This window comes from Neoarius graeffei, chromosome 1 (assembly GCF_027579695.1).
Source record: "Neoarius graeffei isolate fNeoGra1 chromosome 1, fNeoGra1.pri, whole genome shotgun sequence".
NCBI classification, from domain to species: domain Eukaryota; kingdom Metazoa; phylum Chordata; class Actinopteri; order Siluriformes; family Ariidae; genus Neoarius; species Neoarius graeffei.
The window spans coordinates 95,137,926-95,151,302 of NC_083569.1; the positions used below are offsets into that span (position 1 = coordinate 95,137,926).

General features: G+C 41.5%; 1 protein-coding gene across 3 annotated transcripts in view; it reads left to right on the top strand.

The window, feature by feature from the left end:
* LOC132872193 (zinc finger protein 892-like) overlaps positions 1 to 7,236 on the top strand; it is a 33,643-nt gene extending 26,407 nt beyond the window's left edge. For all 3 annotated transcript variants that reach the window (XM_060906867.1, XM_060907036.1, XM_060906949.1), the window contains 2 exons: positions 2,829 to 3,009; positions 3,248 to 7,236. In XM_060906867.1, the coding sequence (XP_060762850.1) occupies positions 2,829 to 3,009; positions 3,248 to 4,900 (1,834 nt within the window). In that variant the 3' untranslated portion in view covers positions 4,901 to 7,236. The remainder of the gene's footprint in view (positions 1 to 2,828; positions 3,010 to 3,247) is intronic.
* The last annotated feature ends 6,141 nt before the right edge of the window (positions 7,237 to 13,377 follow it).

The window sequence follows — 13,377 nt, forward strand, 5'->3', positions numbered from 1 at the left end:
TGTAAATAGTTAATAACAATATGTTAGGAGAGCATGTAATAAGTGCACATAAGTGTTCAAAGGATGTAAAATCACCCAGTGAGGATTGTTTACATTGAAAAGAAACTTTGAATATATTTGCGATCCTTCCACCTTTCCCCTGTCGGGTAACATTCATAAAATTAAAATTTGGGGGAGCTGCTTCAATAAGGGTGGTAGCACTATTTGCTTGATCCAGCCAAGTTTCAGTTAGAAGCAAAAAATCAAGATTGTATTTGCAGATAAGATCATTAATTAAAAATGACTTGTTTGAAAGTGATCTAACGTTCAGAAGAGCTAGCTTTACAGAAAGTCTAGAAGTAATATCCGCTTGGGTACTCTGATGTTGTTTTGAAACAGGAAGGAGACTAGACTGGTTTACCCCCTGGGTTAAATATGCTCTATGTTTTCTATTTCTTATCAACACAGGAATAGAGAATGGCATAGGCATACTGGGTCCCAGCTTGTTTTCAAAACTACACCCAATGCAGGGACCCACAGCACATCATACAAGACTCTCTGTATGTTCCATTTGGTTTGAGGGTGGAAAGATTGGAGATGTCATGTATCTTTTAGATGGTGAAAAAGATTGGTAGCCAGCTGAAAGTCCTGGGCAAACACAGTTCAGTCTGTTGGTTGATTTTTGATGAACTGGGTACACTACTTGTCGCGACAGATTTGGGCTGGAAAAAGAGAGTGTAGCCATTGGCAGCAGTCTCTGCATACTATTAGGGAAATCCATGCAGGGGGGAGCCAGAGATGGTACAATAAAATCAGAAGAGCGAGACTTTGGTGAGGTCTTTGTAAGTGTTTCCATGACTGTCTCTGTGGTGACTGTCTCCCTGATAGTCTCTGTGATACTTGCATGGGGTCGAGATGTGGGTGATGCAGCCTTGACATGATTATCTTTGGTCAGGTCCTCAATCTGGATGGAATCGCATGCTCACATTCTCCGTGTGATTGTTGATGTCCTTGGCAGTCTGCCCCAGATGGTTCTTGGCAGTCTGCCCCAGATGGCTGTGTGTCCTTGGTGAAGACTTGCATAGATGATTGTTTTGGCTTTGCAGAGGTATTGTTGATATTTGTAACTAGGTCAGTCTGCGACATCTTATCAACTGTTTTCCTCAATGTTGGCTGAGAGAAAATTGCAAGTCTGTAATGATCTGCTAAAACTTTGGTCCCAATCCAGCTGAGTTCAGTGCTGTTCAGCTTGAAGAATTCTTTGCGATTCCAGAAAAGGTTAAAATTGTCTATAAAGTTCATACCAGATGAAAAACAAGTTTTTCCAAGCCAGGTGTTAAGACTGAAGAGTCGAGTAAATGCAAAGCTTCCCCTTGCAGGGAGTGGGCCACTGATAAAAGATTGTATTCCAGTCTTATAGAGATGAGAAAAAAGTTTTCTGAAATCCTCTTGGACAAACAGCTGTTCTCTGAAAACATCATTTGCTCCCACATGCACAACAATACGTTTGATAGTTTTATGCTCGGACATGAGTTTCAAAATGCTGTCTTTGGTGTCAGAGATGGATGCATTTGGAAGGCAGCAAATAATCATCCCATGTCCTTTTAAATGTCTTACAGTGGAATCACCAAGAACAAGGGTTGTGGGATCAGGTGGTGTTACGAGCTGCTTTTTGCCTTTTCCCACAGCTCTTCGGTTATGGTGCGATCTCTTTCTACGATGTGTTTGTCCGCCTGAAAATTCCGCTTCCACATCCCTGAGGCATTCAAATTTGTTCTGAAGCCTTATGGGCTGTGGATTTTCCATAGGATTGTAAATCCTATTGTAATTTGTAGACCTAGCTCTATTTCTAATAGCATGGCTGTGGAGCATTGGTTGCATAGTATCAGAATGAGCTGGTGTTGAGGTAATTACTCTTCTGTTTTTATTTTTGGGCCTGCCACCCATCATGTGCTAGTTTTCTGTACTCACATTTTGCCCTGTTAGATCGATGAATTCATCCACTCGATCTGCAATGCCATCGGCCTGTCGGGGTGCAATCTCTGCATTCTCAGCCACTGTTTCTGTACTCCTTTCCTGAGATATCGCTCTTAATTCGTCCGTCTTTGGCAGAGCATCAATCTTTGATTCCAGGATAGAAATCCTCTGTTCTAGTTCTGTGCATTTTCTGCAGGATCTCCTGGATTTTTTGCCCCCTGGCATTTTGTTTTAAAAACTAACTTATCTTATAAAGATGAAAAATAAAATTAAAAAATAGTGGAAATTAAATTAAAATTAAATTAAAAGCTTATGAAATGAAAAAATAGTGGAAATTAAATGAGAAAGTAAAGTAAAATAAAGATCAAGCAGGAGCAAAGCAAAGAAGCATCCTACTCGCTTGAGTAGGCGGAGAGAAAAAAGGGTAAACACTGCCAGCATTTCTTTGTAGTGCAAACAGCTGATCTCTTGAATGGTGCTGCCACCGTTCTGTTGAGGAGAAAAAGCCATATCCATAGGAGACAGTAAAACACTACACAAAGTGTGTAATCAAAGAGTTAAAAAAGTCAAAGAATGGACTAAAGGGAAAACAACAAATGCACTAGACGGACAGAGCTACTGGAAATTCCAATTAAAACCAATGGGACAGCTAAAAGAATTTTGTGGAATTTACTATAAAAAGCAGCTTTTTGCATTGTCATGCTTTGTCACGTGCTAGTGTGTCGCATTTAAACTTTAATTGCGGCTTTATGTCCATCATGCTTTGTCGCATGCTAGTGCCTCAGGAAAGAAAGCTGCAATTTGTTACTTTTTTTTTGTTTTGATTCCATAACATTCCACATGCATAACTTTTTTTTTAAACTGTTGTACAGTTATGTATCCTTGACCAAGGAGATGTTTGGGCATATGATGTTCCACTGTCTGGAGTGCTCCAGTGAGTGTCGGATCCGAGGGAAAGGCAGAGGTGAGAATCTCACTTTCAGACAAGAGTGCCTGATCTGCTGTAACTACAGAGTGTGGACCTCTCAGGCAGCCGTTCTACCAAACAACGAGGTGTGTATTTAAGGAAAACAAGTCCCTACAGCAAGTCAATGCTTGGACTTGGAGCGTGCAATAGAAATCACTTTTTGATGTTTGCCTTTTATGCCATAATTGTTCTGGTGAACTTCAGTAACCAATAAAGAGGTGTTTTTTTTCTGATCCTGATTTCTGCACAAGCTTCATTTGTTGAATCAGGAAATAGTTTCTGTATACAGGTTGTGATAATTCCAAGCCTGTCTCTTCTCCTCAGGTAACTGATGAGTGTTCACCATGTGATGATGCTCATGGGCCATCGTGTGACAGCATACTTGTGACCATTGTCCAGGAACACCCAACTGAGTCTCCAAAGCCAACATGTGAGGACAGTGCTCAAGCTGCTGCTGATTCCATTTCAACGAGAGAGCAACATGACAAGAATGTGAGGGAGGAGGAGCTGAGTCTCCTGATGGAAACACATGAGGACAGTAATGAGGAAGATGATTCAAATATTGCCCTGATAAGTGAAGAAACCACTAACCCAAATTACACTGAGTCTTCTGACACGCTGACAGCTGATGAGGAACTTTTTACTGATGAGTGTAATGGTGATCAGCTTGCTGAGAAAGAAAGTGACAAGTCCTCTCAAAACAAACAGGAAGAGGATTTTGACGTGTACCTGTTGAGTTCCTTGGACGAAGCTAATGTGAGTGCAGATGATGAAATGCTTACTGATGAGGACAGAAGTAAAGGGCTCACTGAGAAAGCGAGTGATGAATCCTCTAAAAAGAGACAGCAAGAAGATTCGGACAAGCACCTGCCAAAGTCCTCAGACAAGGCTTTGGAGAGCTGTAATGAAGAAATTCCTAACAAGGGCTTTACCAAGAAACCATTTCAGAACACTATTAAACCAGTAATTTGGTGTATCGACTGTGAAGCTGTAGCTAAAATGCTTTGTGTAATTCAGAGGCACAAGAACTACTATTGCTGTACGGCGTGTGTCTCTGGCAGTGATGTCCAGAACCCCAGTTTAAAGGACTTCTCTGTTCATTTTAGTGATGCCCAGAGTTTTCGTCTGCATGCCATTGCTGAGCATGGTAGCAACCTTTACGAACACAAGATCTGTCAGGACTGTAATAAAACAATCAGGGTGGAGACGGACCGCAACAAGAAGGGTCATGTGTGCGAGTACAAAATCAAACCGTTTTCCTGTAATGTGTGTCACAAACGCTTCATCACTGAAATTGGACAAAAAGTGCATTACCGTCGCTTGCACAGAGACTACCAACATGCTTGTAAATACTGCATGATGGTATTTGATACAAAACAGTCCAAGCTAGAGCATGAGCAGAGTCACAAAGAAGACGCGCTGTGCTATATATGCCCAGACTGTCCAGAAAAATTTAGAGATTTTGTTACACGCAATGAGCATTTAAAGACCCACCCAGGTCAAAAGAAACACACCTGCAGCATATGCAATAGTAAATTTTCTGAGCTTTACAGATATGAGAGACACTTGCGCATCCACTCAGGGGAGAAGCCTTTCAAGTGTGAGGTGTGTAACCGTTCCTTCAACCAGGATGGACACCTGAAGTCTCACATGCGTCTCCACACAGGAGAGAAACCCTTCCTCTGTGAGCATTGTGGAGAGTCTTTTAATCACAACATCAGCCTGAGGAACCACCGGCAGAGGCACCATGGCATCACTGACTCTAGCTGTGTGCCAGCAGAGGAGAACAAACCAATCGGGAGACCCATAAGGAACGAAGATCAGCCTAGGAGGCAAAGAAAAATGTGCTCTACTACTGCTGATGCGGAGCTGGAGAGTTGCGAGTCTGACTCTGATGAAGAGCAGCAGAAAAGAGGTTGGAAGAGGAAAGGCACAAGGAAGAAACAAGGAAAAAATAATGTACATGCAGACAGTTGACTTGGAGCCGAGCTTTGTATCATAGTTACAAAGAGAAATGGTTCTGTTCACTGAGATGTATGAAATCATACAGTGGCCAAGATCATGTGATTTTTTTTATTTTTATTGTTGCTTATAGACTCAAACAGAAACCACCAGGATTACTCAAAAGTAAAACATTCATGAGCTAAGAGTTTGCTAAAACAGGTCAGTGTTCATTTTAATATGTGTGGTTATATACTGTTTAAATAAAATAGTTATAGTTGTTCCATAATTATTTAGTCTTATAAAACGTGACTTACATTCCTAATTCCTAAGGGTTTATTTTCTGTTTTAGAAAACAAAGCTGGCTGAAACTACAAAATATATGTAATGTCGTACAACCAATAAGAAGTGCACATTATTATACAAGTGCAGTTTATTCAGGTTTGAGAGCAAACAGAATTATACAAATTGTATCTCTGAAATACGTTATGAAATTGGATGTTTCATCAATACTCATGCACTTTTTTCATCTTTGTTTATGGCATATAACTAGCTTAGCCATGGGTTTGAAGACTTCTGTATTTGTAGTGTACCATCACCACTACTGCAACCACTAGTGAGGAGTAGGAAATGTAGATGGATCTAGAAAATGGAAAAACACTGATGACATTGTTTGTGCATGTGCAGGAAAGGGTTCTCCATGTACTAGTGCATCTCAAAAAATTAGAATATTGTGAAAAAGTTCAATATTTTCTATCAGTTATTTAAGAAAGTGAAAATGTTATATATTATAGACTCATTACACTAAAATGTTTCAAGCATTTTTCTATTTTAATTTTAATCAGTATGGCATACAGTACAAAAACATCTCAATATATTAGAATATTTCATTTCGAGTTTGAGTAAAACAGTATGAACACAGTGTATCTCTCAGTCTAGTTCAGTACACAAACCACAATCATGGGAAGACTGCTGACTTGACTGTTGTCCAGAAGATGATCATTGATGCCCTCCACAAGGAGGGTAAGCCACAAAAGGTCATTGCTGAAAAGAGTGGCTGGAAAAGGTGCACAAGCAACAGGGATAGCCACAGTCTTGAGAGGATTGTCAAGAAAAGTTGATTCAAGAACGTGGGAGAGCTTCACAAGGAGTGGACTGAGGCTGGTGTCAGTGTATCAAGACCCATCACGAACAGACATCTTCAAGAAAGGGGATACAACTTTCGCATTCCTAATATCAAGCTACTCCTGACCCAGAGACAATGTCAGAAGTGTCTTATCTGGGCTAAGGAGAGAAAGAAATGGACTGTTGCTCAGTGGTCCAAAGTCCTCTTTTCAGATGAAAGTACATTTTGCATTTAATTTGGAAATCACGGTTCTAGAGTCTGGAGGAAGAGTCGAGAGGCACAGAATCTAAAGTGTTTGAAGCCCAGTGTGAAGTTTCCACAGTCTGTGATGATTTGGGGTGCCATGTCATCTGCTGGTGTTGGTCCACTGTATTTTATCAAGTCCAAAGTCAACACAGCCATCTACCAGGAGATTTTAGAGCACTTCATGCTTCCATCTGCTGACGAGCTTTTTGGAGATGCTGATTTTCTTTTCCAGCAGGACTTAGCATCTACCCACAGTGCCAAAACTACTACCTAATGGTTTGCTGACCATGATATTACTATGTTTGATTGGCCAGCCAACTTGCCTGACCTGAACCCCATAGAGAATCTATGGGGTATTGTCAAGAGGAAGATGAGAAACACCCGACCCAAAAATACAGATACGCTGAAGGCCACTATCAAAGCAACCTGGGCTTCAATAACACCTCAGCAGTGCCACAGACTGATCACCTCCATGCCACACCGCATTGATACAGTAATTCATGGTAAAGGAGCCCCAACCAAGTATTGAGTGTATAAATGAATATACTTTTCAGAAGTTGGACATTTCTGTATTGTAAATCCTTTTTTTTGATTGATCTTAGGGAATATTCTAATAATTTGAGATACTGGATTTCTGATTTTCATGAGCTATAAGCCATAATCATCAAAATTAAAACAAAAAAGGCTTTAAATATTTCACTTTACATGTAATGAATATAGAATATATGAAAGTTTACCTTTTTGAATTAAATTATGAAAAAAAATGAACTTTTTCATGGTATTCTAATTTTTTGAGATGCACTAGTATGTTTATTGGGGATCCAGAAGATGCCATAGCAAAGAGGCCACATTTATGGGAGATTGTCAAATTTATTATGATTGATTTATTATTATGATGTTAGTGACATAATCCATTACATACCATTATGGAAGTGATTACATTTATTATTGAGTTATTATCCTGTTTACCTGATCACTGGAATTAAATGGGTTGACTATGGGTGGTAAAAGAGAGCAACTGGACTTGCTTGAAGATTCTTGAAGATGTTTCACCTCTCATCCGACAAGCTTCTTCAGTTCTGTCTGACTAATAGGGAGTATCAGGTATTTATCATCTCATGGATGAAAAGCAATCCTAAGTTGTTGTTGAGTCATTCTGTTGGTGTGGGTCAGTCCTTGGCACACTTCCCAGACAACTGAATGCGCACCAAAACCCAGCCGTTTTCAGTGACTCACAGGAGGACAGAGAGAACCAACAACCCATTGATCACCCCAACAACTCTCTAGGCCGTTCATACCCAGCCCCCAGTGTCCCACACCAACAGGATGACTCAACAACACCTTAGGATTGCTTTTCATCCATGAGAGGATAAATACCTGATACTTCCTGTTAATCAGACAGAACTGAAGAAGCCTTTCGGATGAGAGGTGAAACGTCTTCAAGAATCTTCAAGCAAGTCCAGTTGCTCCCTTTTACCACCCACAGTTTACTATGACCTGGATGACTGAGAATCTTCACAGACAAATTAAATGTGTTTAGTCAAATCCATCCATTATCTGTAGCTGCTTATCCTGTGCAGGGTCGCAGGCAAGCTGGAGCCTATCCCAGCTGACTATGGGCAAGAGGCGGGGTACACCCTGGACAAGCTGCCAGGTCATCGCAGGGCTAACACGTAGAAACAAACAACCATTCACACTCACATTCACACCTACAGTCAATTTAGAGCCACCAATTAGCCTAACCTGCATGTCTTTGGACTGTGGGGGAAACCAGAGCACCCAGAGGAAACCCACGCAGACACGGGGAGAACATGCAAACTCCGCACAGAAAGGCCCTCGCCAGCCACTGGGCTCAAACCCAGGACCTTCTTGCTCTGAGGCGACAGTGCTAACCACTACACCACCGTGCCACCTGGTTTAGTCAAATCTAATCTCAAAAACCTGCAGGCCTATAAATAATGCCAAGTTGGACACAGTTCTACAAGTGAAAAGTCTGTTAATAAAAAAACAACAACCCTCTATTGCTTTAACAAATATAAACAAATATTAAAGCACAAATTGGAATAATTAATATAAGGATAGTTCATGAAAATAAATCTGTACTCGAGGCCCCTGGCTTCAAAATTGCACCACTGGTATTTTCATTCTAAGTACTCTATTGTTTAGATTCCTTGAAGTACAAAGTAATGTCTGCTGATACAATATAAATAATATAATGTTGCTCTGGGCGGCACGGTGGTGTAGTGGTAAGCGCTGTCGCGTCACAGCAAGAAGGTCCGGGTTCAAGCCCCGTGGCTGGCGAGGGCCTTTCTGTGCGGAGTTTGCATGTTCTCCCCGTGTCTGCGTGGGTTTCCTCCGGGTGCTCCGGTTTCCCCCACAGTCCAAAGACATGCAGGTTAGGTTAACTGGTGACTCTAAATTGACCATGAGTGTGAATGGTTGTCTGTGTCTGTGTCAGCCCTGCGATTACCTGGCGACTTGTCCAGGGTGTACCCTGCCTCTCGCCCATAGTCAGCTGAGATAGGCTCCAGCTTGCCTGCGACCCTGTAGAACAGGATAAAGCAGCTAGAGATAATGAGATGAGATGTTGCTGTGCTCTGAAGTTTGTTTCTGTTGTCTTGATCTGTATTTCTGAGGATCTTCAGCCATGGTGGGTTGTGTGTAAAATTCCTGTAAAGTGGTGAGTAAACTTATTTGTGTTGTGTGAAACTATTCTGTGGTCAATCAATCCAAATGTCATCTGTGCATTTTGAGTAAAGGAAACACAAAAGACAAAGGGAAATAAAAGTACAGTCTAGTCAGAGCAACAGAGGTGGCATCTGATTCACCCATGCAATGTCAGATTTCCCTAAACACCTCACTGAGGTGTCTTTTTATTAGCCATAAAATCGAACCATAACATTTATCAGTAGGCTAAACTGAACTGCTCATTAACATGTATTTTACAGTTGAATCTGATGAGGACAACAGAGTGATAGAAACTGAAGTGTCTGAATGTTAAATACAGTTTGGTCCATAAATATTTGGACAGAGACAACATTTTTCTAATTTTGGTTCTGTACATTACCACAGTGAATTTTGAACAAAACAATTCAGATGCAGTTGAAGTTCAGACTTTCAGCTTTAATTCAGTGGGTTGAACAAAATGATTGCATAAAAATGTGAGGAACTAAAGCATTTTTAAAACACAATCCTTTCATTTCAAGGGCTCAAAAGTAATTGGACAAATTAAATAATTGGAAATAAAATGTTCATTTCTAATACTTGGTTGAAAACCCTTTGTTGGCAATGACTGCCTGAAGTCTTGAACTCATGGACATCACCAGATGCTGTGTTTCCTCCTTTTTAATGTTGTGCCAGGCCTTTACTGCAGTGGTTTTCAGTTGCTGTTTGTTTGTGGGCCTTTCTGTCTGAAGTTTAGTCTTTAACAAGTGAAATGCATGCTCAATTGGGTTGAGATCAGGTGACTGACTTGGCCATTCAAGAATATTCCACTTCTTTGCTTTTATAAACTCCTGGGTTGCTTTGGCTTTATGTTTTGGGTCATTGTCCATCTGTATTATGAAATGCCGACCAATCAGTTTGGCTGCATTTGGCTGGATTTGAGCACACAGTATGTCTCTGAATACCTCAGAATTCATCCGGCTGCTTCTGTCCTGTGTCACATCATCAATAAACACTAGTGACCCAGTGCCACTGACAGCTATGCATGCCCAAGCCATCACACTGCTTCTGCCGTGTTTTACAGATGATGTGGTATGCTTTGGATCATGAGCTATACCACGCCTTCGCCATACTTTTTTCTTTCCATCATTCTGGTAGAGGTTGATCTTGGTTTCATCTGTCCAAAGAATGTTCTTCCAGAACTGTGCTGGCTTTTTTAGATGTTTTTTAGCAAAGTCCAATCTAGCCTTTTTATTCTTGAGGCTTATGAGTGGCTTGCACCGTGCAGTGAACCCTCTGTATTTACTTTCATACAGTTTTCTCTTTATGGTAGATTTGGATATTGATAGGCCTAATTCCTGGAGAGTGTTGTTCACTTGGTTGGCTGTTGTGAAGGGGTTTCTCTTCACCATGGAAATTATTCTGCGATCATCCACCACTGTTGTCTTCTGTGGGCGTCCAGGTCTTTTTACATTGATGAGTTCACCAGTGCTTTCTTTCTTTCTCAGGATGTACCAAACTGTAGATTTTGCCACTCCTAATATTGTAGCAATTACTCGGATGGGGTTTTTCTGTTTTCGCAGCTTAAGGACGGCTTGTTTCACCTGCATGGAGAGCTCCTTTGACCGCATGTTTTCTTCACAGCAAAATCTTCCAAATGCAAGCACCACACCTCAAATCAACTCCAGGCCTTTTATCTGCTTAATTGAGAATGACTGACATAACGAAGGAATTGCCCACACCTGCCCATGAAATAGCCTTTGAGTCAATTGTCCAATTACTTTTGGTCCCTTTAAAAACAGGGTGGCGCATGTTAAGGAGCTGAAACTCCTAAACCCTTCATCCAATTTTAATGTGGATACCCTCAAATGAAAGCTGAAAGTCTGCACTTTAAGTCCATGTCCATTATATAACTATAACCTGAATATGTTTCAGTAAACAGGTAAAAAAAAAAAACTTTGTGTCAGTGTCCAAATATATATGGACCTACAGTGGGGCAAAAAAGTATTTAGTCAGCCACCAATTGTGCAAGTTCTCACACTTAAAAAGATGAGAGAGACCTGTAATTTTCATCATAGGTACACTTCAACTATGAGAGACAGAATGGGGGAAAGAATCCAGGAAATCACATTGTAGGATTTTTAATGAATTAATTGGTAAATTCCTCGGTAAAATAAGTATTTGGTCACCTACAAACAAGCAAGATTTCTGGCTCTCACAGACCTGTAACAACTTCTTTAAGAGGCTCCTCTGTCCTCCACTCGTTACCTGTATTAATGGCACCTGTTTGAACTCGTTATCAGTATAAAAGACACCTGTCCACAACCTCAAACAGTCACACTCCAAACTCCACTATGGCCAAGACCAAAGAGCTGTCAAAGGACACCAGAAGCAAAATTGTAGACCTGCACCAGGCTGGGAAGACTGAATCTGCAATAGGTAAGCAGCTTGGTGTGAAGAAATCAACTGTGGGAGCAATTATTAGAAAATGGAAGACATACAAGACCACTGATAATCTCCCTCGATCTGGGGCTCCACGCAAGATCTCACCCCGTGGGGTCAAAATGATCACAAGAACGGTGAGCAAAAATCCCAGAACCACACGGGGGGACCTAGTGAATGACCTGCAGAGAGCTGGGACCAAAGTAACAAAGGCTACCATCAGTAACACACTACGCCGCCAGGGACTCAAATCCTGCAGTGCCAGATGTGTCCCCCTGCTTAAGCCAGTACATGTCCAGGCCCATTTGAAGTTTGCTAGAGAGCATTTGGATGATCCAGAAGAGGATTGGGAGAATGTCGTATGGTCAGATGAAACCAAAATAGAACTTTTTGGTAAAAACTCAACTTGTCGTGTTTGGAGGAGAAAGAATGCTGAGTTGCATCCAAAGAACACCATACCTACTGTGAAGCATGGGGGTGGAAACATCATGCTTTGGGGCTGGTTTTCTGCAAAGGGACCAGGACGACTGATCCGTGTAAAGGAAAGAATGAATGGGGCCATGTATCGTGAGATTTTGAGTGAAAACCTCCTTCCATCAGCAAGGGCATTGAAGATGAAATGTGGCTGGGTCTTTCAGCATGACAATGATCCCAAACACACTGCCCGGGCAATGAAGGAGTGGCTTCGTAAGAAGCATTTCAAGGTCCTGGAGTGGCCTAGCCAGTCTCCAGATCTCAACCTAGGGTGACCAGACGTCCTGGTTTTACCGGGACAGTCCCGATTTGGGGTTGTGTGTCCCGAGTCCCGACAAAAGTCTATCGGGACACTGATATGTCCCGGTTTTCGCCACTCGCGACGTTTGCGACTGAGCAGCGTGGGAATCATTAGCGGAGAAATGTCTTTATTTACTATTTTGATGAATTGACAGGAATCGCAAACTTTCCTGGTTACTGCCCCCTGGCCCTGTGGCATGGGTGTTTAGTTAGCTACATTATTCCAGACAACAGAACGTGTTGCCATGCAACAATAAAATAAACATTAACTGGCATGAATGTTCTTTGTCTAGCAGCTCGCAGCAGTAATGCTGCAGCAATTATGCCGAAAAGAAAATGTACCTTTTCCAAAGGTTTACAGGGCACCTACCCCTTCCTCCAAGAGGTGCAGAACAACGCGCACGAAGCCTACTGCACACACTGTAAGTGCTTTGTTCTTGTACTGAGTTGGGTAGCCTATGCTGCAAATGCTGTGCACTCCTTTTTTTTTATTCACCTTGTTATCCTGAGATAATGACATAATTAATTCAGGATCTCGAGAAAACAACACAACTAATTCGAGATCTCGAGAAAACAAAACCGTTATTCCGAGATCTCGAGATAACAAAGCAATTATTTCATGATCTCAGCTGGATCACTGTATCTCCGTCGGTAGAGACGAGGCCGGGCCAGTCTTCTGCGGAGGTGCCGCGGGCTAATTTTGAAATTATCCCTTATTAAAAGACTTAATGCAATCTCTCCCTGTGTCAACCCCTGATCAAAATATTGCCTTCTAATCACCAAAGTTGCGTCTATACAGAATGAGAAATAGCCCCAAAGTCAGTATATCACAAGTCTCTTGGCGCACCTGAATGAACCATTTCTCAGCTGTTTACTCGAGATCATGAAATAACGGTTTTGTTTTCTCGAGATCTCGAATTAGTTGTGTTGTTTTCTCGAGATCCTGAATTAATTATGTCGTTATCTCGGGATAACAAGGTGAATAAAAAAAGGATTATATCCTCTCTCGGCTTCCGTAGTATATATTCTCAAATCACTTGTCTCTTTTTTGTTTCTGTTTAACATACCATTCTGACAGTTTGGCCCACGGTCGCAGATAGAGGGGGGGACGGGGGGATTCGTCCCACCCAGATTTAAATTCACCTTGTTCGGTCCCCCCCACTTATAGGGAGGAAAAAACGTCTATGCTGTCTTTCTTTGCATAAGGCAAACCTCACGGAAAAATCAAAAGACTAATTACCATTCGGTTTATTGAGGTGCA